Source organism: Rhodnius prolixus, unplaced genomic scaffold (assembly GCF_049639745.1).
Source record: "Rhodnius prolixus isolate KJV_2025 unplaced genomic scaffold, Rpr scaffold_4, whole genome shotgun sequence".
Lineage (NCBI taxonomy): Eukaryota > Metazoa > Arthropoda > Insecta > Hemiptera > Reduviidae > Rhodnius > Rhodnius prolixus.
The window spans coordinates 1,650,383-1,677,302 of record NW_027411614.1 but is presented as its reverse complement, the minus strand read 5'-3'; the positions used below and the strand labels follow the sequence as shown (position 1 = coordinate 1,677,302).

The 26,920-nt window shown below is 30.7% G+C and overlaps 3 protein-coding genes across 6 annotated transcripts in view; 1 reads left to right on the top strand and 2 right to left on the bottom strand.

The window, feature by feature from the left end:
* Positions 1–6,736, bottom strand: part of LOC141455647 (integral membrane protein 2B) — a 31,241-nt gene extending 24,505 nt beyond the window's left edge. Inside the window, exons 1-3 of the mRNA XM_074130876.1 lie at positions 6,601–6,736; positions 5,073–5,334; positions 2,291–2,476 (exon numbers count right to left, since the gene is read on the bottom strand). Coding sequence (XP_073986977.1) covers positions 2,291–2,476; positions 5,073–5,159 — 273 coding nt within the window. The 5' untranslated portion in view covers positions 5,160–5,334; positions 6,601–6,736. The remainder of the gene's footprint in view (positions 1–2,290; positions 2,477–5,072; positions 5,335–6,600) is intronic.
* A 2,785-nt stretch (positions 6,737–9,521) lies between these two features.
* On the top strand, positions 9,522–13,030 carry RsfS312 (ribosomal silencing factor RsfS-like protein, 312). Of its 2 annotated transcripts, XR_012459370.1 has the most exons (4): positions 9,522–10,182; positions 10,571–10,828; positions 10,947–11,073; positions 11,940–12,156. XR_012459370.1 is itself a non-coding variant. In XM_074130877.1 (3 exons), the coding sequence occupies exons 1-3, from the start codon at positions 9,921–9,923 to the stop codon at positions 12,128–12,130; spliced, it is 711 nt and encodes a 236-aa protein (XP_073986978.1). In that variant the 5' UTR covers positions 9,524–9,920; the 3' UTR covers positions 12,131–13,030. The 2 variants fall into 2 exon arrangements, 1 of the variants encoding a protein (XP_073986978.1); XM_074130877.1 differs by lacking the exon at positions 10,947–11,073 and having other exon boundaries at positions 9,524–10,182; positions 11,940–13,030.
* A 2,202-nt stretch (positions 13,031–15,232) lies between these two features.
* Tpr2 (Tetratricopeptide repeat protein 2) lies at positions 15,233–26,891 on the bottom strand. 3 transcript variants are annotated; one of them, XM_074130863.1, is made up of 10 exons: positions 26,529–26,891; positions 24,775–24,863; positions 23,167–23,291; positions 22,810–22,998; positions 21,519–21,791; positions 21,272–21,436; positions 20,905–21,070; positions 19,898–20,044; positions 18,597–18,749; positions 15,233–16,969 (listed from the first exon to the last, which is right to left on the bottom strand). In XM_074130863.1, the coding sequence occupies exons 1-10, from the start codon at positions 26,603–26,605 to the stop codon at positions 16,869–16,871; spliced, it is 1,485 nt and encodes a 494-aa protein (XP_073986964.1). In that variant the 5' UTR covers positions 26,606–26,891; the 3' UTR covers positions 15,233–16,868. The 3 variants fall into 3 exon arrangements, with proteins under 3 accessions (XP_073986964.1, XP_073986965.1, XP_073986966.1); XM_074130864.1 differs by lacking the exon at positions 26,529–26,891 and adding an exon at positions 26,129–26,429; XM_074130865.1 differs by lacking the exon at positions 26,529–26,891 and adding an exon at positions 26,115–26,427.
* Positions 26,892–26,920: the final 29 nt, after the last annotated feature.

Sequence of the window (26,920 nt, the reverse complement as noted above, 5' to 3'; positions counted from 1 at the left end):
GGGAATATATGTTTGGAGGTCTCCTGAGTTAGAAATACATAAATATCTTTGAAATGAACTTGTAATATTTTGGTGACAACAATTTTTTATTACAAATTTTCAAAGTTTCCTTAAAATTTAATAATATAACTACGGTAAGAGAAGGTTGTATGAATGTTCCCAACAGACTTTTCGCTACGTTGTAAATGCCTTTTGTAGAATAGCTGCTTGCTAGAAAACCCCATTCGATAATTGTTTTGGATTACACAATATTGTGTTAAGACTGACGCAAATTGTAGGAGAAACAAGGCGCATTCATCTTTTACTAACACCTCTAGGGCATGCGTCAATGATAAAAACTAATCGTTTTCACTTGACCTTGGAAATATAATAAATACGATGAAATTTCTGTTACAAGGGCGGATTACTTTGCAGCGAAAGTTTCATGGCACACTAATTGTTGAGATGATTTTATTATTAATATGATGGTTTTAATCACCATTAAATCATCCAAGAGCCTTTGTTCTCGTTATCAACATGTTTTAAAAGTAAATAATGCCAACCACAACATGCCTTATCGTTCATATTCGCGCTATCTCAACAGTAAATGTGCACGTTCATAAACTCAGTACCAATTTAATTACAATACAAACCAATTTTAGAATAATTAGGTTTCCTGTTTTGATGCAAAATTTACTTTTGTAAAAGTAATTTTCGTCTTTTAAGAACTTACTTCATCTTCACCTTAGATTCTTAGCCCTTCAAAATTTTCCACTTAAGAAAAATAAAATAATAATTTACTTTTAAAGCAGTCTAGGGTTAACTTTTTTTCTTTTTTTTTTTTGGAAGTCTTACAAAGTACTGCTTAGAAAAGTAGAAAATCTAAAAGTAGCAGAGAGCTAGAGAATTCCTTCAAGATACGGCGACTGGGAGGGGAAACAGTGCATCATAACTTTAAAAATAAATTTGAACCTTCAAGGGATATTCAAAAACTTGAAAGCCTGAATAAAAGAAGTTGTTGGACCTAGTGCGTGAATGCCTTATAAAATCTGCGAAGAGATGAAAGAGATTTCAAACATACACGCCTCCTAAAGTAACTCGGAAGCTATTACCCAGAAGCCGCGATAAATGAGGGTACTGAGGAGGTGATATCCTCGCAAACTCCATCCCACACCCTGAAATAGACTTGTAGGGTTACTGCAAGTAAAGGGATCATCTTGATTCCAACAAAGATCACAGTTAAGCTTTAAAAAGCCTATTGAACCCTTCCTGAAAGAAATTTTTCTAATAAAATCAAGTTATTCACGATAGTGATAGAACTACGAATGTAGAATAGATACCACAAAGGGAAAATTGTGACCTAACTTAAAAACTAAACGAAAATTAAAGACAAAAAAATCATTAAGTAAAATTTACCTTTATTGCGTCTACTATTATTAATACCATACATATTGTTGAAATGGGAAATTGTTGAAAATAAGCAGAGTTTAAATTTATAAAATGTATTCCCAACTTTTCTTAGTTAAAAAAAAAACTAGAGCGTTGCCCAAAAACTCTGCTCTAATGGAAAACCAAGCAATCAATCACAAAGATATGGTTAAAGGATGGATGAAAAAATACTGATTAATATGAAACTTTTCGAGAGGTTAATTAAAACAAAAGTGCTTTATTGGTTTTCATGGTTTTGGGGTTAAAAATTTCAGTACACTTAAGTACAAATTTAAAATTATTCCTCAGTGAATCCCCCCTTATGCAGAATTTGCCAAGTTGTTAAGAGACATCTGGGTAGCAGAAGCAATGTTTAATCCACTCTTCGTGGATAAAATTAATGAAATGCCAATTTTTTCAGGCGGGCCTTACGTCTAAGAACCAAATTAGGTGCAGTGGAAGGAGGCGACTAGCAAACATACTTTACTTTAAATTTCTTATCTTAACCATCAAATAAAATCGAAGGTCTATACCGAGACCAATATTACACCATACATCTTAGCTTTGCAGGTCTAGAGCTCTAACAACTCGGCTACCGTGGCGCTTCGATTTCTATGAATAAGCAATGAATTATCAACCATTTTCAAGGCAATAACATCAGATCCTAAAATGTTCCATAAAACTGAATATGAATTATCTTTCGGTGGAAAAACATTAATTTAGGTTTACGTGTTATGCCGCAACTTTTGCGGTAAGAATCCCGAATTAAACATGTTTTCAAGTTTACCTGCCGTGCGATTTTGAAGACGTTGTGATAATTAATTTAATGATTTTCGACTTTTTTTTTCTATAAAAATAGATAAGTACAATTTTCAGATCATACCTGAGCACGAAATAATTGTTTGTACAGATATAGTCCTGTAATCACACCACAGCTCATGACCAGTAATGCGGTCAAGAAGAGACAAGCTGTTGAAGCAGAGTTCGCACGACGTTCTCTGATAAATTCTCTGTATGCCACTGAACGGTCTGGAGGTACAGGGCGGCCTGGTTCGGAACATCGCTCTGGCTGTAAAAGAAGAAAAAAAAAAGTTATTAAAATAAAATTAACAAAAAAAATATGACACAGATACGAGTTACCTAACTAATCATTTATAATATTCAAGTGGGGCACTTGAACAACGCGACCGTTCAGAAACGATTTTATAAAGAAACTGCAGTAAATCACGTTTCGGCAAATGAAAGTGATTCCGGAACGCACTTCATTTTTTAGCCAACAAAGTATAATAGTGTAATGAGAAGCTGGCACCATTAACTAGATCTAAAATAACATGGAATAATAATTCAAATAATTCGTTGAAAAAAATATTCTCATAATCTTCGAAGGGTTCAATTTCCATTAAAGAAAAGGGTTAATTTTCAAATTTTGGAAAATGTTTATTATTAACAATCTAAAAAGTTTGATTTCAACTTTTTAAAACAATTGTTAAAAAGACAGTTTCACAATCTTGCAAACCTAAATTATAAAAAACAAGAAACAGATTATCTTATCATGGTAACTTTTATTCAAAATCAAACACATCAAAATGTAGAGGAGTTCATAATAAATTAGCAATTACTTGCTTAAATAAAATAAAAAAAATTATTTTGCATTAATTTTAAGTAACCCTTCTTAGATAAAACTAAGTAGTTAAAAGAATTCATTATTGCAAATTTGACCCCGTTTAAAAAACATGCACACGCGCACAATTTTTTTTTTTAATTGCTTTTATTTCATTCTTTTTCATTGTAATTTAAAAAAAAAGGGTAACTTTCTGGATACAGCTTTGAAATATATATATGTAGCTATTGACAGAACAAAATCAGAACTACTATCTCAGAAAAACTCTTCCTCTTGCCTTTGAGTTTTTATGCTACAAGGTATAAGATTTGCTGTGTGCATCCAGTACTTGAAAGAATTTTTTGAAAGTTTATCTACTCAGATTAGCAACAGTTGGGCTAATGAAAACCTAATGAATTCAAGCTTTGCCCAGAATATTTCCTCCAGACTTAAAGAAGGTCCCAAAAGATGTCCAAGAACATCGAACTTAATGTCTGTCCCAGCCAAAATATCACAACTCGTAAAAAAATTTTGATTTATTTTAGAAGGGTTATTTTTTCTATTTTCCTTTTATAATTAATTTTATCAAATAATATATGATTGTAGTAGAAGTTTTTTATCATTATCAATGATTTATTACATTTGTTTAATAATAAAAGACTGCGAATCGAAGTTATAAGATAAAATGAAAGTTATTTTATCAACTTCTGATAAATTTACCCAACAATACTGACCATACAATTATTCTCCGAACTAAAGAAACAAAAGTACCTGGTTAATTGATTAGAAACATACACAAAAACCAACAAAGATTATTAATGTATTAATCTCGAGACCCCTTATCTTTCTTGTATCACAATGGGGAATAAATATGCAACCTAAAATTAGACTTGCTGGTTGATTAAGTGGCTCAAGTAGCTTATACATTTCATTTCTGAATCTTTAAAGAAAAAATAAATCAATTTATTCTAGTCAATAAATTTTTTTATTCCTTTTTCTCAGTTTCAAATTGAAAAATACTAACACTCAAGGCACTTTTCAAATCAGGAATTGGAAATAGTCCACACTACATCGCACGCTACTCATTATTAACAAACTCTCCTAACACCCTAGGGGCAGTGTTAGAGGAATATTCCTCGGACAACCGCCAGATCTTGAGGATTCGGTAACATGAGAGTTTACTTATTAGTGATGATAGTATTGTGACTAGATTCGAGTGTATCTGAGGTTTCTTCCACATTTAAGCTATCTTCTCTACTACATACAGGACGCTTCATGAATGCCTCGTCTTTTATCGATTCGTAGAAGCCATTTCAAAATCACATCTAATGATTTTAGATTTAAAATGCACATTTTTTATTTTTCGACTACCAAGCTCCGAACCTCTCCTTAATTGCTTTACATGGCGTTTACTACCAATTGGAGTATTACGAATTATAAACAAGTAATATTATTTAAGATTTATGAATTAGTTGAAATAAATACCTTGAAATTCACTTCTTTTATTTACATGGCGTAGAAAGTAGGAGATATCAAGCGTACACACATAACTACTTGCATAACATTTCAATTCCCAACTAGTTTAATAGTCAAACATATATTTTTTGCTGTACTTATGAAATAATTAGTTTAATATTGTAATTAATTTAAAGTTAATTATAGTTTATAGTAATTAATAAAGAAAAGTTTATTTATATTGAATGCACATTATTACCCGAGGATCTCCTGTATTCTAAAAGCCTCAATTCAATGGCCATTTATCCTTTAATAAATTAAATCTTTCACCAACAAAAATTTTACAACAATAAATGAATTATAACGAAAATATTCTGAACCTGTATGAATGACGTTTCAAGATAATTAAATGTAAATGAAGTTAAGAATTCGTAATTACAAAATTAATTTTAAAGAAACATGGTGGCTCAATCTTAATACTTTTTAAAAAATAAAGATAAACCAGAAAGGGCTATATTGTTTTGACACACGAAATAACACTAACATAATATGGCCCTTCTCCTATGTATATGTCTATAATGATTGATTTACTTAATAGTTTGGTACCTACCAAAACTTCAATTTTCACATCATTCACCAGTGGTACTTGATGCTTATCATTTATTTTCTCACTCAAAGGTTTTGTAACAATAGTCATCTTCTGTAATTTTTTTCTGCCACGAACCAGACAATTATAAGTTGTAATCAAGCTTTTAACTAAGACGTATTACTACGCAGGTACGCAGTCAATTGCAATGTACAAACTAATCAGGTGATCAGCTGATTGAAGTAGGCCAAAGTATAATAATCAATTTCAACGAAAATTTCGAAACCTGAAATAAATGTTTAAAAAATAATTTAATATTTTTGTTGCATGAATTACGATTTTGGTTTCCTGAAATAAATGTTTTTTTAAAAAAAACAGATATTTTGAGCATATGGAACGAAATAGAATTGGCGGGTTATTTAAATGCTAGAAATCTGTTTTAAAAACCTTCAAGTGGAAATAAACTATTTTTTTTTTTTTTTTCAGAAGCTTAAAGAACAGGAATTACAGACTAACAAGAACAACGCATATTCTGACCCCAAACACTCGTACCATGTATTTAGAGTCCGCGGAGAAAGTTGATGTGGCAACTATTTTGGATGAACCCGCAGCCTCATTATACTTACCTCATTATAACATGTAGCTCACATTCAAGAAAACACTGACACTTTAGGGAGCCGCAATAGACATTTAATGTCTAATTGGATTTTCGGCAATACCACCAGTTATAATTTAGGATCTATTCTTGTAAATATCAGCAACATTTTCGGCATGGTTGTGATGTATGTAGTAAGTGCACAACCCGATTGATGGATTTACTTTTAAAAGCACTCAAAAATGCTTTCGTGGTTAATTTGATAACACTTACCTTACTTTTTTGCTAATCTCTTATTTGCTTAAAATTGCTTTTTTGCTTCTGATGCGCTCTAAAATAAAATTATTTAAGACCGCACCTCGATATTTCCCAAAAATCATCTCTAAAATAAGATTAATTACCTTATGTATGGGAGGTGGTATCTACGTACATTATTCACAACTAACATTGATATTCTAGTTCACTATTCGTAGTTCTACCTTTTTCTTTCTTTTGCGTAGACTAACAATTCCGGGTTTACATGGACTCATGTCTGTCCATGAACAGACAAGACAGGAGACACACCAACCCTGTAATGTAAAATATTACTTTGAAAACTAACCCTGAAGATAACCCTAGGTCGAAAGCTCGGCAGAATAAATGTCTCACGACTGAAATGGCAATTATTTTTTCATCCTATTCAAACTACGAACCAGTCATCAAAAATAATGAACAGCAGTTGGTAGTTAAGTTAACCAATAGAATTTTTAAGTTGTATCTTTCTAGCACAAGGATTATAATAATCTAAACCAAACAATAGCTCCAACATGGCGTTTCAAGAATTTAGTTCAAATATTTACATCATCCACGCGGACCTAAATCTGTTTACTTTCTCCATATTGAATTTTCACTCCAAGTACTCTACACGAGAAAAATGTTTTAAGCATATTCACAGAATATATCATTAAAAGGACTAACTATTTCATACAGCTCTCTGGCAGGTAATGCGAAAGACTTCTAATTATTCATATTTTCATTTTTTTTTTTTTTTCTTCGTATGTTGCAGTGTAGCCTCGTATCATTTTTATTTGAAACTTCTTCCCAGCAAAATTGATTTTTGAAGAGTATTTCTAGCAACCCCTGGCACTGTTTCTTAGCAATTCACTTTTTCTTTCAAATTTGATGAGATCTGTTAAATGGAAATTTTAAAAAACAGGTTTTTATATGATGGAGAATTCTTATTATATCTAAAAAAAACTATCACAATTTTGTTCATTAGCAGATTTGGCTTTCAACTTTCAGGATAAACTGCATATAAGAGGATAATACACACTAGTAATCATATGATTAAATTTTATAAAAAAATTATAAACCTCATTGAATTGTGTGTTTATAATTAACGATGGAAGTTTAGATACCAATAAATAAATAAAAAATCTCAAAAAAGTGACCCTTTATTTCTCTTCTCACGAATGAGCAATTTTAATTTCTTTTTGCACATGAATAATGGATTATGTGAGCAATTTCTGTCAAATAAAGATGTGTAGTGAAGTTCTGTTCAGTAGTAAAAAAAAAAAAAAGAACCCAAAACTTGACTCCTGAAATGTATAATCAGGACCTGAAACAAAATAATTCAAAAATATATATAAAAAGCTGAAATAATCTCATGTTCATTAATATTCATACAAAAATATTTTTGTTCCTGATTTTTATGATTCCAAACGGAATTTGTTTTAATAATTTAAGGTGAGTTCACATAATAACAAAGGTCATTAGAACCCGGAGCTTTTTTTTCAGCACACTGAATACTCTAGACAATTTTCTCTCAATACAGACAACACTGTGAGCTTCAAGAAGCTCCTACTTGGAAGAGAAAATTTAAGGACCAAAGCAGCCAGAATCCAATTCGCTAACCATGAAGTTAATCCCTTTCCTAGAAACGGATTATTTTGGGGACAAGAAATGGGCCATGTTTCCCAATTCATGTAACTAAGAGTCTTAGGTAAAAAGTTAACACTTTATTGGATCAGGACAAGAGTAAATGACAAAAAAAAAGGCGAACAGAATGTGAACTTGGGTACAATGGTTGAAGTTCAGAAGTTAGAATGGTATAATAGTGCGACCTTTAAAGGAAATCGTGGTGTGGTAGTTCTAGATAGAGTTGAAAGTTCGGTTCATGTATTTAGTTATATTATTTTACAAAAGTGTTTTATTGTAGCGTTTTAATGCTATGGAGCTACCCTAAAAAAAAACTTCAGCAACATAAAACAAGTTACGTCAAATAATAAAAATACATACTCAACTTTTGCCAATTTCATTGCAATCCAACGAATCGGATAAACACCTTAAGGTGATCAGCCTAAGCCCTTTAACATCTCCCAATTCCAACTAAAATCCCTGAACCGATTTTCACTCCTAGAATATTCGGCATGTGTTAAAAGTTTCAGATTTCAAACATACCGCTCGTAATACGTTTAGGAATTCTCTACTAACACATTATAACTAAAAAAAATGAACCATTTTATTTTTGTACTATAGGAATGTTGCATTTCAATTCAAACTGCTCTACTTAGGGTTCTTATTTTTTAACTCTTTATTGCAAAAGATTACTGATTCGAGTTATTAAGGAAACGTCAGTAAAATTAATGTCTGACGTTACCATAACACATACCGTACGGCAAAGAACATTTAAATCTTAAAACTAGTACATATTTTAATTGGTTTATATTGTACTGTGCACTGTTTGCTTACAAGTAAAAAAAACACCAAAATCTAGGGGCATGCTTTCAAGCTGGGACAACTTGCGAATTGCAGGATGTTACCTCAACCCTTTTTTATTCGTCTATTTTTCAGTACACGTATACATGATGGAATAAGTGAAGGGTTAATGGACTAGAAGTCTATAAGATGGCAAAAATCACTGAATGGTTAACCTAAGACTCCCAAAAAAAATGAACAGGAACTGGCTGTTACGCTTTAAACGCTTCAAAATACTGACTTACATCTTCTAATTTCATAACAATTAAGGAACTAATTAAGAAAATACAAGTGAATTAGTAGTCTTCGAAAAATTTGTCTTAATTTAGCAACGAAGAAAATGAATTATAGTAGTTTTTTTTTAAACAAAAATGGCTTGACACAAACAAAATTACATTTGCCCGTAAACATGATTCCGTTCATAAACTTATAATAGGTCAACTCAAATTAGCTTCCAATTAGTAACTACCATAACAGCTGTATTGTAAAAATGCTTCCAAATGTGGTTTTAATTATTATGATGAGAAATATTTTTCTTCCACAATTTGGTAAGCCACACAAACTTTAAAGGAAAAAATGGCCCGCCGAAATTATTTATCAAAAATTTACTCGCAAGCCTACAATAATTAAAAATTATACAAATCTGACTTACTCCATTTATTTAGACCTTGCCCTCATCTTCCTCCTTTTCCTTTTCAACCTTCGCATTCTCTTCTTCCTCCACTATAATCACGCATCAGCAAATGAATAGAGAAAAATAAGAATTTAATAACATTAAATGTAAGAATATTTACCTTTGCTCTCATATTTCTGACGAGTTTGTTCTTGTAAACTTAAGGATTCCTTCGATGTAATTGGAAACTATTCACCGTACCTCATGGCAAAAAAGAAGCACCCCAAAGCCCCTCAACGTGGCCGAGGGAGTAGGGATAAGGCTCGAGATCTTAATCGATAAAACAAAAATGACAATCAAAGTTTTTATAAATAATATTTTTAGCTTATTAACAAATATTTGTAAAGTACTATCTACCTCAAAATTAATATAAATTATTATAAATAAGTTTTTATTTATAATTTGATTGATCAATTATTTTATCATCAGCTGTTTCCCTTGCAAATGCACAAGCGTAAGCTTCGAATCAAACTCCAAATGGATTTAACCAAATTATCCGTAGCCTTAGGAACAAAATTAAACTAAAAAAACTTAAAGAAATTTTCATTGTACACATTAGAAAAATAAATTAAAGTTATAAAGTAAAGAAATCGCCTATTTTTCAGGCGGGGCTTAACGTCCAACCACCAATTAGGTATCGTGATCGGTGGCAGGAACTCATACTTTACTAAAAACATATTTTTCTAACTTATAAAAAGTTGTCATACGCGGTATTCGAAGCAGGGATAATTAAAGTTATATTTAGCAAGGTCTTCACGTTTAACAGGCGTGATGTTACAAAAATGCTTGACTACATTAAACCACTTAGAAAGGAACCTACCTTAATACTTAGTTGCGTAGAAGTATTTTTCTTTCATGAGCCTTAAAAATGTTTATTAGTACTTTAGGTATCTGTTTTAAAAAATTATACTCTTCAAGTAGCAAATTTAGGCTTTCTAAAAATATTCGGTGCTTTAGTCATGAAAACAATCAACAAGACCCTCCACAAGATTTTGCGAAAAAATACAAAGTGTTCAAGGATGAAGATGCTGATATAATTTTTGATGTAGAAGAAGAAAGATTGAAGAAACAGAAAGGTGTTGAAGTGTTAAATGAAAACGAAAGGACTTCTCTTGATCAGAATATCTGCGGTAAGTTCATTTAGCAGAAATTGATTTTTGCTGTAATCCTCTAACCAATTAGAATTATTACTTCTATGAAATTTAAATTATCCTCAGACATACTGCCGCTATTTTCAACAGAATAATTTGAGAGCATTGAAGAAATTATTGTTTGTTGAAGGTCTTCTTCATAGAATTCGGTTCTTATTCCAATAATTATTTGAAGATTATTCAAATAATAATGTTTATTAAAGTAAACTCTGGCGTAAAACTAGGAATTATCTTTTCTGAAACCTTGACAGTTGCAATAAGCTTCGATAGCTGCCAAAATGTCTTTGATTAGCAATTACTCAGATATTGCATATTTGTTCGTTACAGTAAGTATTGTTAATGCAACAAGCTATTTCTATTCTTTCAGAACATTCAACGGAGAAAATTGATGTACAGGAACTTGTAGAATATATAAAATCTAATAAAGGGCAGAAAGTAGTTGTAATAAAAATTCCGCCCGATCTTAAGTATGCCGATTTAATGATCATATGTAGTGGTTCATCACGTCGCCATATAAATGGTGTAGCGGAATTAATTAGGAAGCATTTTAAACATAAACTGGGTGCAACTGCAAGAGCACCCTTACTGGAAGGTGTAAATTCTGAATGGGTTGCATTGGATTTAGGTATGACAAAATATACTTAATATATTTGTATTTTTTTCATTATATCTAAGGGAGTGTAAATAATGATATCTTATAGCATCGGTTTTAATTATTAAATTATTAATTCTAAACTTGTAAGAAGAGGAAAGGAGAATAGATTCCTCTTCAGCAACCATAGCGTCCCTACGGGTAATCTGAGCATAACGTGCAATCCAGATAGAAAACTATTAAGATTAACACATGGGCGAAGTTCCACCTTCAAGCCAGTAAGTGAAGTTGAGCTTTGTTATTTTTTTAATAAAAGGATTTAGCATCTGACATTGGCGCCATGAGCCTTTTCCTGCATTACCTTCAAAAATTATTTTCTTATTACTGCCAAGAATAGGCAGATGAACAGAAGTTAATCACCACATAGTAAGCTGTATGATGCTGTTCTGAGGGAAACAAATTTAGGATAGGCTGGACTCGAACTCGGGATCTCCTTGAAACTGCCTAATGCACTTACCATTAATCTAATCTTGCCTTTCATTCCGTCCTAAAATTTTCTAAAGGCATCTTGTGCTATTATGTGATAACCTATTTTGAAAATCTGGCTAACATTTAGTGTAGTTTTATTGAAAACATTATTTTTTGGAATTTTGGTACTTAGATAAGTACTTTTTGCCCTTGAGTCAACTATTGGAACAAATGAAGTTCGGATAGGATGGAGTTGTTTAAATTTGATTCTGTACAGTCTAACGAGAGAGCGCTGTCCGGAAACCCGCAGAGTTCAAGACCGATGACCACACCATGTCTCGGTTGATGCGCTTTTGTTGAGAAGTATACACACAGAACCCGCAGACCTAGTTAACATTGTTCTAGCGAGTCCCCAGCAAACTAGTTCACATACATTGGCCCATGGCATAGCTACATTTGCTTATTGCAGATTTAATTAAAGTAGGACGAGATCCATCACCTTAGGTGAAAGGAAAAAAATTACCTTCTATTTGATAAAATAGAAGAAAATTAAATTTTCTGTGGTTAAAAAAAGGCATCTTTAAAAACTAGCGTAAATAAAATATTAAAAGTTTGCCTAATGGCCATATTAGTTATTGGATAAAGAAAATAAAAGACTAATCATAGTTTATTGCAGGTAATGTTATAGTTCACTTGATGATGGACCCTGTCAGAAAGGTTTACGACCTGGAATCACTTTGGGGAATTGGCCCAAAATATGATCTTAAATTAAATACTAAGGATAATGAAGTTATTGAACTTTTAAAAAGTCATTCTATTAGCCTGGATGATCTAAACCCAGCGAGAAGTAAACCTGTGATGAAATAAGACTTTTGCATCTTGTTTATAGTTAATTAATTTGGCAGAATAATAAATATTTCTTCAAATATGTTATTTTATGAGATATTACTCCCAAACTTGGCGAAAGTTGATTTGCTGATTGTATTGCATTGCACCTACAATGAGAACTCCGCTAAGCGCTCAGAACGAAAAACATGAATTGGTATCCCCTGCCTAACCTTTTTGAAAGGAAGAGTAACTTTTGCGTAAATAACTTAATACTTGCGTGAGGAGTGCGTTTTGGGGATATTTGATCTAGCAAAAGCTATTGAATTGGATAATAAACAAAAAATTAGTAGATGCGCTATTAGAAACAATCGAAAATTATATGACAAGTTCAGCATTTCTTTACTCCATTTGGAGGCGGTTTCATATGTGATAATCGAGACAAATTCCTTGTTATCGTGATGTTTATGATGTAAAATGTTTTATGAAATTAAAGCCACACGGGATGATGAGGCAACAAAATATACTAACCTCAGGTCTGACTCGAGACTGTTCTCTAATAGCGTACTGTATTCACTGAAGATAAGATAACAGTCCAGATTTTTTTTCGACTGGAGGCGGAGACAAGTAAAGCTTATTTTTCTTACATTTCGTCTCATTCAGATAGAAAGACCTTCTGAACACGGCACAAAAAATAAAGCAGTAAAAACCCAAGGCATTGATAGTGGCCACCGTAAATACAGTCAATACCACAACATGATGTAGGCTATAAAAACTGATGAATTATAAAATAAAATTACAAAAGAAAAAAAGTTAAAGCTACAAGTTAACTTTTATTGTGTTACTTTTAAACCTGTAATTTAAATAATAACGAGAGCCAACAGTAAAAAGTAACATAACACTGTATTTTGAATCTCGAAATATATAAACAATAATTGTTTTTTTTTTCTTTTAATTTTTTGTCGCCCAAGAAACAACCATATACAAGAATTTTTAGAATAGTCCTCGATGAATAACAAAGTAAAAGTTATAGCTGTAACTTATGTTTTCCTTGATTTAAGTCGTTATAAGTCTCGTTAAGCATTTGCATTAAAATAGGCTCTATTTAGAAGTAAACCGTAATAGGCATGCCTCAGGTTGTTTTTTTATCATTATTAGTTTTATATACAAGTTAATACTTGTAAAAAAATGTTGCCTCTGTTTTGACAAATAGTTTAATTTCATGGAAGTTAGAGGTTACTTATTATGTAGGAGTAAATTTATCAAATCTATTCCTATTATCATTTAAGTTTTTATTTCATTTTTTTAAATAATCAATTGACTGTTATTTACATATTACAAAATTTTCATCAAAATTTTGGAAATTGATTTTTACTAAAAGAAAAAAGAACCTTGATTATTTGCCTCTACTAGCATAATTTTTTGACGTCAAACGGTAGAATAATCTACTCACAACACTTTCAACAGATTCATTGTTCATGGAAAAACATACAATCTTGTCTAATTACACTGACCGCTAATACGAATATTTGTTAACTAAGGAAAATTATTGGGGAAATTTAGAGAATTCAATTCTAAACAGTTTAGTCTTTAGTTATTGAAGAATATTTTATTTTAAGCGTTTCCTTGGAAAAAAGAAGTGGACAAAATGCCTAAATTTAATCAATTAATTTTTATATTTCTTACCGTGGCTGTTAGGTTCGGAAACTCATCCGCTCGGCTATCGTGGCGCCTAATTAATATATGGGAGCCACGACTAATACTTAATTTCCAACTTCATATTATATTATAATACTTAATATTATAATGCCAGGAATTGTTGGATTCACACTGACATTTTTCTACTTATTTCTTAAATGAACGAACAATAAATCTAGTAACATTAAAAAAATAATAACTTTTAATCAGGACACAATTAACTAATTTGGCACTCTTGCCACTAAATTTTTTAAGGAAACTTTTGAGGAAAAATTATAAAATAAAACCCTTACATTTCGCTAACTTTCACAAGAAATCTATATAAATATTACTAATATTTATATGTAAATATTTTTGTGATTGTTTAAAATTGATAGAGCTTAAGCATATAACTCTTAGAAAACATTACTTTTCAAATTTATTTTTTGCTTTGGATAAAGTTCCGTTGATAAGCATTAGAAATAGCTCTAAGCTCTTATAACGTTGATTAACAACTTTAAAATGTAAATGAAAATGCGATGTGATGGACGTAAGATTAGGATCAGGTTATTATTTTTTATAGACGGATTTTTCCAAATAGACATGGATTTCTTAAAGAAAAAAATCGAGAAGTCCCTTGAAATCTATTTTCTGGATTAAGTAAGTAAGCTTTGAAACCAAAAGGAAAATTCCCCACATTTTTCTACTTAGGTTTTTGTCAGAAGCTATTTTGGATCAGAACCTTTAATTAGATCAGAGGCTTGAAATTAAAAAAAAACAAATTCAGTATCTTTAGGGAGATCTAGAAATGAGGCAAGAGTAATCTTCAGTGTCCACTAGACTGTATTAAACTCAATAGTCTAAAAGACACTGATGGTACGGCGATTTCAACAGGACGCAGGATCAGAGATGGCCTAAAATACTAAAAGAGGAACCCCTGTTTAATGATGGAAACGAATTATTTAAAGTAAGTAAAGTAAAGCAATAAAGTAATTACCTATTTTTTTAGGCATGCTTTACGTCCAACTACCAATTAGAATTATTAGAAGATATGATTGGAGAGTGGCATCGAGTAAGAACTAGGTAATTGAGGATTAGATGAACCTGAAACTCTGGAATGAAATCACTTTTGGCCAAGGAGTGGAACATATAATATTCTAAAAGTTTTAAAACTTATTATTTACCATGAACCTGTTCAAATTAATAAAATAAATTGAATTATAAAAAATAAATAAATATTTAGCAATTGCCTTGAATGAGAAAGTGTAAACAGTTCGTGATGTTATGAATGAGGGGAATGAGCTCCTCCTTTATGTGCTAAAAGTTACAAACATTATAAGAATGTTTACAAGCAAGTAATCTATTTACAAAAAACAAGTTCTATATTTATTTCACTAAATTCTACTAAGTTTTCTAGCAACTACTTTGGACAGGCAAACATGCAGGGAAAAAATTATAAGAAATTAATTTTGATTAAAGCGAATATCGGAAAAAAATTTTCTTTGAAGATTTACTTATATAAACGATGCACAATTATTATTTGTATTTTCTTAATAAGAATTTCATTCAAAAATTTCTTTTACTAGCTAAGTTACTTCTCTACTTTACAAATTATCATTTTTTTAAGTTAACAGTACAAAATACACTCTTAACAAGAATTAATGTGTAAAAAATAAATTGTTACTATTTTTTATAAAAGGAGGAACTTAATAAATATTAACTTATTGAATGGTCAATAGATAAGATTTGCTGATGCGGGAAATATATCATTATTATTATTATCACTATTATTATACAAACAGTCCAAAAGTGTTAAAAGTATATTACTTTGTTTTTTTAACTTCTCGTCTAGTGATATAAAATTGGTCATAATTTATGTGCTTTTTATCAGAAATAATTTTCACTTAAATTTTTTTCTAATTTAGTGAAGATTTGATCTTATTCATAATTAGATCGAAGCAAAAGTCCACCAACCACTTGAAAATTACAACGACCATTGATAAACGTCAGGATCGAGAAAGAGATATAGTTTTGAACCCTGGCTTGAATTTTGGAGTGCCCGCTCGCAATTTTAGGGAAACGGTTAAAAGCGATATATATACAAAGGAGTTACATACTACCAGTCCACACATCTTCATACAAAGTGGGATCCTATCTCACATAATTTAGCCTAAATTTTCTAGGGACCTGGCAGAAACCCTTCTCTTACTTAGGATATCCTTTCTGTTGGAAGTTCCAGCAACATCTTGGCGTGACTCATAATCCGCAACACTATCCACAGTAACGAGTATGTTTCCATATGAGCCAATCCCTCAATCTTCAAGCAAGCAATACAACAATGATATGGCGCTGAATGTTAATTTCACTCTAAGAAAAGTCAACGCAAATACAATAAATGTAAAATTTCAATGAATATAAATGTATAATATTTATATAATATATATACATATAATATTCAAGTGAACGGTGAAATAAGAAAAGCGGATTTTTTTTTTTTTTTTTTACTTATATAAGCTTTTTTCGTCTTAATTCTCTTACATTTCAGACTGTCTACAATCATCAGAGAATTGATTTACAAGAAAGAATTTTAAGAAATACACACGTTTGATAAGTAATAATCAAAATGTCTACAAGAACCTAATGAACCTATCTTGACGAATTAACATCTGAAACGATCAAAATTAAAGTCAAAGGTTTAGTTTCAAATTAATATAAAAAAATAATCTGATTTGAAACCTATTCTATAAAAGTAAAAAAGATTTAAACAACAATTGAAGCTATTTTTCCATAATTCAGAAATGACCGATTCGAAAAAATGTTTAAAATATCTTAATAAAAAAATACAATAATTAAAAATAAATCATTGTTGAGAATATCACAGTTTTAAGAGCTTATTCTTATTTGTTTTTTAATTAATTTGCTTTAACTCATTTCAGTTACAATAAATAAGATTATTAATATTATTATGTTTTATAAACTAATAAATTTATAAAAACAATAAATTATCCGGCATCAGCAAAATTTAAAACAAAACAAAACAAAAAAAAAACACTCGTCGTCTTAAAAATTTAAATATACAAAACATTTTATTAACAAAAACAATTTACTGATACTGGAATGTAAAGGATCCAGGAAAACTTTGAGAGAAAAAGTGGCCTCCTCCTTCACTGAAAAAAGCTTGGAAAACTGTATCAGCATTGAAACCTGAAAATTTAAGAAAATTATGTAGTTAAATTCTTTTTATTTAATTTCAAAATATCAGAGATCAATGACGCCACGATACGGTTTGGTGCTAGCCAACACTGGATATCAAAATTACATGAATTGCGGAAGTTGTTACGAAGAGAAAATTTAAGGGAAATAAAAGCGATGCGAACCAGAACATATGTTTATGTACTAACCGCGGAGCTAATTAAATTGAATAGTTAAAAACTTTATTGCTAAATAGCTATATTAATTTATATTTTTGCGTTTTAATTCATAATTACTCTGACAGTAAATACGTATTGTTACAATGGAGAAGTGAAATTGATGTCTTAAATCAAGATATCAATTAAATCTGAAAACCTTCCACAATATATTTTTTAGCTTTTATTTATATCCTTGTTATAATTGCCATTTTAATGATATGCGTACTACGCGCGTGACATTCTAGTAAAAAAAAGCTGGTATTAATTACTCACATGACTTACTCTTCTTTCTATTCTAAAGGTTGTAACATTATTCTCTAAATATTTGTATCGTATTTAATTATTATTAATATTACACGGTTTGTGACCGACCATACATTTCATTGAAATTTAACTTTAATAGGAAGCCAAACTCGACCATTCCCATAGAATTGCCCTACGAATATTATTCTTGAAAAATAACAGAAGAAAAAGTAATAAATCTATGTGTATGAACGAAGTTCACAGAAAAGCCAATTTTTTGAGATAGCGAACAAGATGTTACTTGTTGAGAAATTTTCTTAAACTCAACTTTCTACATTTAAACTTCCATTAACCGTAAAATGCAACATTTCGCTACGAAGACATAATATTCTCCAACATCTATATGCTTAAATCTATAGCAGAGCTAGCACAGAAATATGAATGTATTTAAAAGTTATAGCCGGTTAGAATGAATGGAAGAAAATGATTAGAGAAGGATTAAATGATTTTAATTTCGGTTAAGCTATAAGGATGACAGGAATACCGAGTACTGATCCATCCATTAGTTGTAGTTTATGTAAATAGTGGTATATAGTAGAGAAATGAATGTGTGAAGCCAATGTATATATAAAACGGCACTTATGAGAGAATCTATCTCCTTACATAGAAGTACCCTCGAGTTAACTCGAGCGCGCTAAACTGGCCAAACTGTTCACACTCGAGATAATTCGAGCGGCGTTGCACTTTATGCTACTATAATTTTTCACTCTCGAATATAATCGAGAATTGAAAATAATGTGAAAGCAAAGAAAAGCAATCGTTTTATAGATATTTATCATTTACATGGGATTGTAAGCTATAACACTTACTTATTCAAATATAAAATATAGCGGTTTTTTCAAAAAAACTGTGCATTAAGGGGTTAATTGAATTATTCGGGGAAAATTTTGGGTATAATAGTTCGAATCCAGCAGCTGACCCTTAGATTTTCTCTTCCTAGGAGCTTCTTACAGCTCACTGTCCGGTGATGGACAGTGTTGTCTGTAACGAGAGAACACTGTCCGGAGGCCGGCAGTGCACTGGAAAAAGCTCCGGGCATTACTTTTCTCACAATACATTCAAATAAATAACCTTGAAATATGACCATCCTAATGAAAAAATAATCTGTTAATACTAACATGGATGCGATGAAGTCAGGTCTTCGAAATCTTGGCCATTATCATAACGTGCTCGCTTTTGAGGATCAGAGAGAATACCATAGGCTTCGCCAACCTCTTTGAACTTCTTTTCTTGCTCTTTTCTCTCACCTTCTGATGCATTTGCGTGGCGATCTGCAATTTAAACCATTATACATTTACGATCTTAAAACTATTCAAGGTATACTAAATCTCCTGGTATTTGGAACCGGTATTTGACAACCGAAAAGCAAAATATTAAAATTTTTAAATCTTAGATGTATTTAGACAGCTTTGCACCGGACACCTTCAAACTAACAAAGAGTCATTCTATTTAAAAGTATTGATTTTAATTGATACACAATTGAAAATCTTATTTGTAGTAGTTGTCGTACGTTTATCGGCCACAAATAATAAAATTTACAATTGAAAGATTAGTTGGGAAAAAATAAACTGAAAAAAAAGATACTTAGCAATTATAAAGAAGAGCAAGGTGACTCAGGAATCTTTCTAGGAGTGATGCTGAACAGTCAGCTCACTCAAAAAATCCACATTGCCTCTTTGGCCTATCTCTGGTAATATATTCAAATAACTAAGAGAGGCAATTAATTACAGAGAACAGCTTAATTCATTCAAGAATTACGAAATAAAGCAAGTTATCCATGGAATCTATATCTGACAAAATAGTTTTCAAACTGAAAAAAAGCCAAGTGAAAAACAGCTTTTTCATCAGTTGCATATCATGATTCTGCCTTCATTGAATAAAGGACATAAGGACTAATCGCTAGAGAAATCAGCACCAATACTACAAGAGATGCAAAGTAGGATTTCTCAAGAATTGCTTCTGAATGTTGCTCAAATAAGAATTTTTAATAGAATCCACTTCAATATTAGCCAAAAGGCCGAGAAGCTAAAATATTTACAACACAATACTACCACACTAATAAAATCCATAAACATGTAAGACCGAATTTGAAAGTTCTGAGTACCAAATCTTTTAAAAATAAGTTTAATTTTGTTGTCAATCAGGACGTTATTATATGAAGGTGCCTACCTTAACAATATACGCAATTGCAACAAATACCATTATAACTACCAGAACTCCTAAGTAAAGAGAACATGGTACTCTACAAATGAGTTCGATATCAATGTTTCTGTTGCAGGAGAAGAGTAGTTATAGATTAATTTCAGTGATATTACAAAACTCTAAATGTTTGAATGGATATATCTACGATTGTAATCTATGACTAGAAATCTATGATATCACTGTGTGTAAATACTTATACACCAATAACAAAACCAACCTGGATGATGGACTAAAGCTCTTTTTCTATATGCTTTTTTGATATCTTCAACCGAAGCATTTTTATCTATACCAAGTATTTTATAATAATCTTTTCTTTTTGATTTCTTAAGTTCTAGTTTAGCATCAGCCAGCAATTTTTTCATTTCTGTGAACAAAGAAAGTTTTCAATTCATATATAATTTAATTATTTACTAAATTTTACTGAACAACTAGTGGCCTACATTAAAGAAAATATAACAAAGTAATTACTTAAATTGCTTTCAGTAATTTTATTGTATCTACTTTCGTCAATTTTCTCACATGGAAACCATGCGTAATTTGTTTACAGACAATTTCAAAACAAAACAAACTCGAAAAATATCTCGTGTAACTATTACGGTAAACCGATTTTGTTAACAAATGGAAAATGTATAGCGACACTTTTAATTCCATTTAGTTAGACGATAAATTTATCCATTGTATAGAAGAGTGTGTTGAACTTTGCAGTTTACCAGTATCGCCCAAGAATATTTTTCCTGCGGGAAAACTTTCAGTCCAGCAATAATATTTTCGTTTGTTTGATAAATATCCAATGATAAAGAAATTTTGGAGAAAATCTTTGGAAAGAAACCAGAAAGGAAGAATCCAAGTTTGTGCTTCTTTGCGATTATTTATTTTTTTTTTTAAATATGTAAGCATAAATCACTTTGAGCTTATAAATACCGCTATTTATAACCTAACTATCGTTAGGTATTATTAATAATATCAATCATTATTAAACCATTTCTCGGCGGACGTTTTTCAAGATGTTTTTGTTTATTTATTATTGAAATATATGATTTAATTTTGTGCTGCTGTAAACTTGTTCAATAGAAATTTTTATTAATTGGCACTTTATAAATAAAAAGTTAATTTTATCTACAAAAACTTTGATTCAATCAAAAACATGAAACGGGTTATCATTCGTCACGTTCATTTAATAATTTTAAAACAAAATTAAAGGTAAAACTTTTTAAATAAATTTACCTCTGGTTGAGTCCATTGAAACAGCTTTTTCATAATCTTTTATAGCTTCTTCATACTGTTGTAAATCCATGTAACATTTCGCTCTTCTCAAAAGTGCTTTCAGGTAATTTGGGTCCAACTTCAACGCAGATGTACAATCTGATATCGCTTCGTTTAATCTCCCGAGCTATAAAATTGTAAAAAAAACTGTTGCGATATAAAGAAAATAAATAAATTACTAAATTTTTAAGTCAATTTGTTTTTCTAAGTTGTTTACTAAGAGGGGAATTCCTCTGAATTTCGTCTTTTCTGCCAATAACTATTAAAGAAGCTAAGAGTAAAATAAGTAAAAATTACTAAATCTAAAAAATCAAAACACTGTACGCACCTTAGACGAAACAGTTGCTCTATTGAAAAATAATTTAGCATTAGTGGAAGTATTATTTGGATCTATGCTCAAAGCTTCACTATATAAGTTGTATGCTTCAGTATTTTTATTAGCTTTAAAAGCTTCATTTCCTTCTTCTTTCTTCTGTTTCAAAGCTTTTGCTTTCTGAAATGTTATTAATTTGATTATTTTTTTTTAAGTAGAAATTTTTTCTTAATTTCACGTAATTGCTTTAAATAAATAATACCTTATAAATATCCATAGCTTTGGTATGATCTGGTGCAAGTTTCAGGACATGTTGAAAGTGAGTAAAAGCTCTTTCCACGTTATCTTGAAAGTAAAGACACATTCCTCGTACTAATATAGCATCAGCATTCTGTTTATCAGAGGCAAGCACATCGTTGGCCAATTCTTGCGCTTCTTGGTAACGACCTAACAGTGCTAAACATTCTGCTTTTAATACTTTATATTTTGCACAAGCACTTGATATGTCAAGCGCTCTATCTAAGCAGAAAACTACCTGAAAAATATTTTAAAATATCAACAACAAAAAAATTACATTTATTAAATTAAAAATTTAAATAAAATTTAGAGTATTCATTTAAAATAAATAAAGAACCGCCTGTATTTACTGAAATACTAGTTGTTTTTTTTTTTTAGCCGTTATCTTCATTTCCAATTTTAGTCCCTTGAAGGGAAAATTGTTTTTTTAACGATCATAATATAATCAGACACCGCTTTTGCAAGTAGAATTATTGGCAAGTATAAAGTGACTTCTATTTATAATTTATAAGTAATCAACTCTTTCTCAACAGTTGAATGTCAAAAGCAAAGGACATTAGCTGCAAAACAAAAAACTAAAAACCTTTTTTTAAGGGAAGACTTTAATAGATACGTGCTTCTAGGTTGCGAGATTTGATCAAAATAATTGATAATTGCAAAACAAATTTAAATTAGTAGGTAACATTTTACAATAAAGAGAAAAGTAACATTACTTGTACCTAGAATCCTAAAAGACTGAAGTAATCAAATCACATTCAACATTCAAGAATATCCCATCTAAAAACTCGAGTATAGATTGAAAAGCACATCAATTTTCATGAGCTACACTGTTATGAACTTCGGTAAATTATCGGCAACCACATTTAATAATCCACCAATTTAATGACGATCACTTAAAAAGTTTATAATATCTGTAGATCCTTGTAGACAAATTCTAACAAAAAAGTCGGGCGTTGAGCAAAAAATTGAATTTATCAACTTTCTACTTCTTCAAGAATACACACCTACATCTCTAAATTATATTCAATAAATAAAAGAATAATAATATTTACTATATTAATTAATTGTTATAAAATTTACTAAGACTTTTCATTCCCCGGTTGGAATTTGAAGAAATCACATAAGTTCGTTTTAGCAAACTTTTTTTTTGAAATTCTTTAATTATATTCCTAGTACAGTGCTTCTTTGAAATTTTTCTAAAATTGTTCTTTCTTTATTTCATTTTGTAATTATTTTGTTCAATACGTTCTACTTACCGTTCTATATTCCTTAGCAGCGTAAGCTTTATTGGCGACATCATTGTAATGTTTCAAGGTTTCTAAATTCTTTATTTCCGCTGGAAGGCTGCTATTCACAGGATCTAGTTCTTTTACCCGGGATATTGCAGTTTCCGCTCCTGATGTATCACCAACGGCTAAATAGCATTTAGCCATTCGTATCCAACCCTTAAAATTTGGAATTTATTATTACAGTTATTATGTAACATAACTAACTCAATAGTTTCAATATATTTATTTAGATTTTATTCAATAGCTAAATTCACATCATTTTAATAATTTTATAATATGAAGATATTTTTTAAAACACCATTAAATCAGTTCTAAACAACTAACCTTAACAAATTTTGAATCCAAAGATACAGACTTGAGGGCATCCTCTAAAGCTTCTTTGTAATGCCCAAGCATCATGTGACAAGCCGATCTATTTCCATAATATGCAGAATTTTCTGGACTCAAGTCTAAAACACAAAAGATATCATTAATATTTCTAATTTGCATGCAAACTTCACAATAGAAGGAATATTTCAACATTTCACTCATCAGAAGGCACAGAAATTAAGATTAATACAACGTAAAATATTCTATACTACAAATCATGAAATTATCAGCGCAATATCTATTGTACAATAATAACTAAATTGCAATTATTTTAATTGATTCTTGTTTTCTTTAGTTTTGAAAATATTTTTTATAATGTTCTACCATTGAGAAATAGGATTCAAATACACTTGATCTCCAACTAGCTGTTAGGTGTCGTTAATAGGTGCTCTAACAAGTAGATAATTATCCCAATATAGCAAATTCCTTGCAAACCGATAATGCGGTGAGGGGAACTTGCATGTGAATTCTCTATTATTCCCTTTTCTGGATATTTCTTTTCTCTAAACCTTCTTCGATGAGAGGCCTCTTTAAAAATTAGCTTCGAAGTGGATAAATCATAAAGGTACTACAAACCAACGAGACTATTGGTGCACGGTTAGAGCACCATTTAATTAGACTTGGGAGTCAGGGAGGAGCCCCTGGACGACGTAAGAACGCATGAGTTTCAAGGCACCTGATCTTTACCAGCTCTTTACAATTCATGGGTGGCGTTTGCCGTTCTTTCAAGTAAAAAACGTTCACAGTTTATCCATTATCAGGTTCAAACGACGGGTTTTCTTACTTTCTTCAGTGACCCGTCAGGAGGCCTTATCCGAGTGATTGCTTCTTATTGGAATAATACCATACTAAATTTAGGAGAGCAGCTAGTAATGAACGTTTTCTTGCTTGGGTTTGAACTTAAGTTTTCACCCTAAGAATTTGTTTTTGAAGTGCATATTGTACTAAAAACCAATGCTTTGTTGGCAGCACTTATGAAATACTACACAATGCCATAAAAGGGTTTGGATGTCGTCAAGGCTTCAGTCCCCTTCGTAGATCACCCTTATCACCATTCTTCCATATCCGTCTTGCTTTTTTTATTTTAAAATAGCAACTCAAGCCATTATTAAGCCCAAATGGCGGTCTTTGTGTCCACTCTCAATATAAACCTTAACCGGTTCCCTTCCAGTATACCGACTGTTGGACTTAAATTAAGACCTAACCCTAACAGTCGACTTTTCCACTTAGTCACTTCTCGTTTTAGTTTCAACTTTTTTTAAAAAAAACCTTATGACTATCAGTGGCCCGTCAGGAGGTCTAAAATTATCCAAAGTTAGAAGAACAGTTAGTAATAAATGTTTTCGCTTGCTTCTGACCTGAATTTGCCATCCTAATCCTAAGAACTTGTCTTATATTTCAAGAAACGTAAATTTAACGATCGCTATCTATTTTGCTTAGAATCCAATACCTGGTTAAAGCCCTTTCTTAGCTAGCTTAAACTAGCCTTTTGCAGCACCTTCCTCTTATTAACAATCAAACATTCATAAGTGTATAAATAATCATAACATTGAACGAACTCACCAATTGCTTCCGTATAATATCCCAATGCTTTTCCGTATTGCTTAATTTTGTATTGCTGGTTACCCATTTCTTTCTTTGTTTCAGCCAATCTGATGAAATAAACGAACAAACGATATTTAATAAATGTACAATTAAAAAATAATATATGTGCCAAATAAACGGAAAATAAATTTAAAAAGCAAATCCTAAGAAAAAAGAAAAATACTAACACTCAATAAACTGAAATGTTCAGCTTGTATATAAGGTGTACACAGTAACAATAAGCAACATTATATTTTTCAGCATTTTATAAAACGCTGTGTATGTATTTATTCAAATAAATAATTTGGAATCTGTAGTTAATGAACTGTACTAAATGTTAACATTATTAAATGTATACAACTGGGTAGTTTGAAGACTGATACGTATCATCATCAATATTTAAAATGTTTTCAGCTAGTTAATAAAAAAAAATAAGAGCGACAATATTCGTGCGGATATTCTAATTGATTTTCTTAATTAATACAACTGTAAAAACTTCAGTTATAAATCCCCCCCCCCCCCAAAAAAAAAGTAGATTAGCCAGTAGTTCTGAGATGTAGGATCTTGACTTTGTCACTTTAATTGATATTCTAAACGTAATCACTAATATATAGATGATATTGTGAAAATGTGTGTGTGAGAGAGAGAGAGAGTTATTTAAAATGAGCCTGCATATAAACTTCTGATGCCAGTGAGCAATATAATCCAAAACTACACAAATCAACTATCGGTGAACAACCAGTAAATTGTGTAAGAGTGTTTAGATAGGATGGACTATCATTACACCAAAATGCCTTTAAAAGTGAGAACACCTCTTCCTCTTAGAAAGGACTGCATAGTTAAGAGTTGATTTAAGATCATCAGGAGGATTACTAGCAAACAAAAGACTTTTTTTTTTAAATAGTTGTGTTGGCATTGGTTTGCACCAAATAGCTAACACATATTTTGCAAACTGTAACAGTTTTTAAAGACAACTTCCTTTGATGTATTTATAGAAATAATAAAGAAGATAAATCAGATCGTCAACAAAAAAATTCAATAATTATTGCAATTACTTCAATCACCTCAGATCAATTATAATGACATACATCCATTCATCCTCATCAGTTATTTTACTCTGAGAATAGCCTTTTTAAAAATCTTCTTTTCCATTAGATAGATTTAAAAAAAAAAATGTTACGTCATTTAAAAACATTACTTAAAAGACAGCATGGCATTATCTTCAGATAATACGGAAACGGTAGCGTGTTGTAGTTAATACTGTATCAAAAACTTATACTCACTTTAAATAATTAAGTAAAAGATTTAGCCTCAACTACCTTTAAGCACTTACAAATCATTTTCTAAAGTGTGTTGTATCTTGAATGCCCTTAATTTCTTCAAGCCTCGCATACTAATTTTAGTTAGCTAAATTTTGTTAAAACTATTTTACTGTCTTTTTTTTTAACAATTGTCTATAATAACCCTGTTAATTTACAAGTTAACTGTTTTCTTTGGTAAATAATAATAATTAAAACTTATTGAGAACACATTCTTTAGGTGATCCGAAACAATGAGGGATGTAAAAAATCAAACAAGCAGACAAAAAATAAAGGCATATAAATAAATGAATGAAAAATTGATTACATAAGTTACACAATTCTATTCAAGTTAAATTTCAAATGGTTTAATAATAGGAAAAGCCTGTAACTAAGCGATTCCCATGAACAAAATAAAAATTCATGTTAACTCACTTGGCATTATTGGGTGGAATAACTTCGTCTTGATCTTCATCAACTTCTAAATCAATAGCTTCAATTGTTACTGCCATATTTTCAATTATAAATTTAACAAAATTACCAGGACTTTTTAACCAATGACTACAGTCAGTACTCAGGGATGAGAAACCAAGATGACGAACGCACGCGTTCCAATTCTGTCATACAATGATTACCCTTTATCTATAATATGTCTTGCGCTTGCAAACCTTATTAAACAAGTGTGGCCAAAAAATGTATATTTTTTTTATTTCCACTGATTGTGTGATGCTATATTACTTTAACAAAACTCCTCAAAAAATAATTTTCTTCATAATTATCCAAAAACACTTGAAAAATTGTGAGTTAAGAACAGAATCAGTAATATA

Bases quoted from the DNA above. Each gene is read 5' to 3' on its own strand.
- RsfS312 (XM_074130877.1), top strand. From the start codon at position 9,921: ATGTTTATTAGTACTTTAGGTATCTGTTTTAAAAAATTATACTCTTCA. The intron at 10,183-10,570 runs GTAAGTTCATTT...CTATTCTTTCAG, and splicing joins TCTTGATCAGAATATCTGCG to AACATTCAACGGAGAAAATT. The intron at 10,829-11,939 runs GTATGACAAAAT...AGTTTATTGCAG, and splicing joins ATGGGTTGCATTGGATTTAG to GTAATGTTATAGTTCACTTG.
- Tpr2 (XM_074130863.1), bottom strand. From the start codon at position 26,605: ATGGCAGTAACAATTGAAGCTATTGATTTAGAAGTTGATGAAGATCAA. The intron at 24,864-26,528 runs GTGAGTTAACAT...TTATTTCATCAG, and splicing joins ATTCCACCCAATAATGCCAA to ATTGGCTGAAACAAAGAAAG. The intron at 16,970-18,596 runs GTTAGTATTAAC...TTAAATTTTCAG, and splicing joins CCTGACTTCATCGCATCCAT to GTTTCAATGCTGATACAGTT.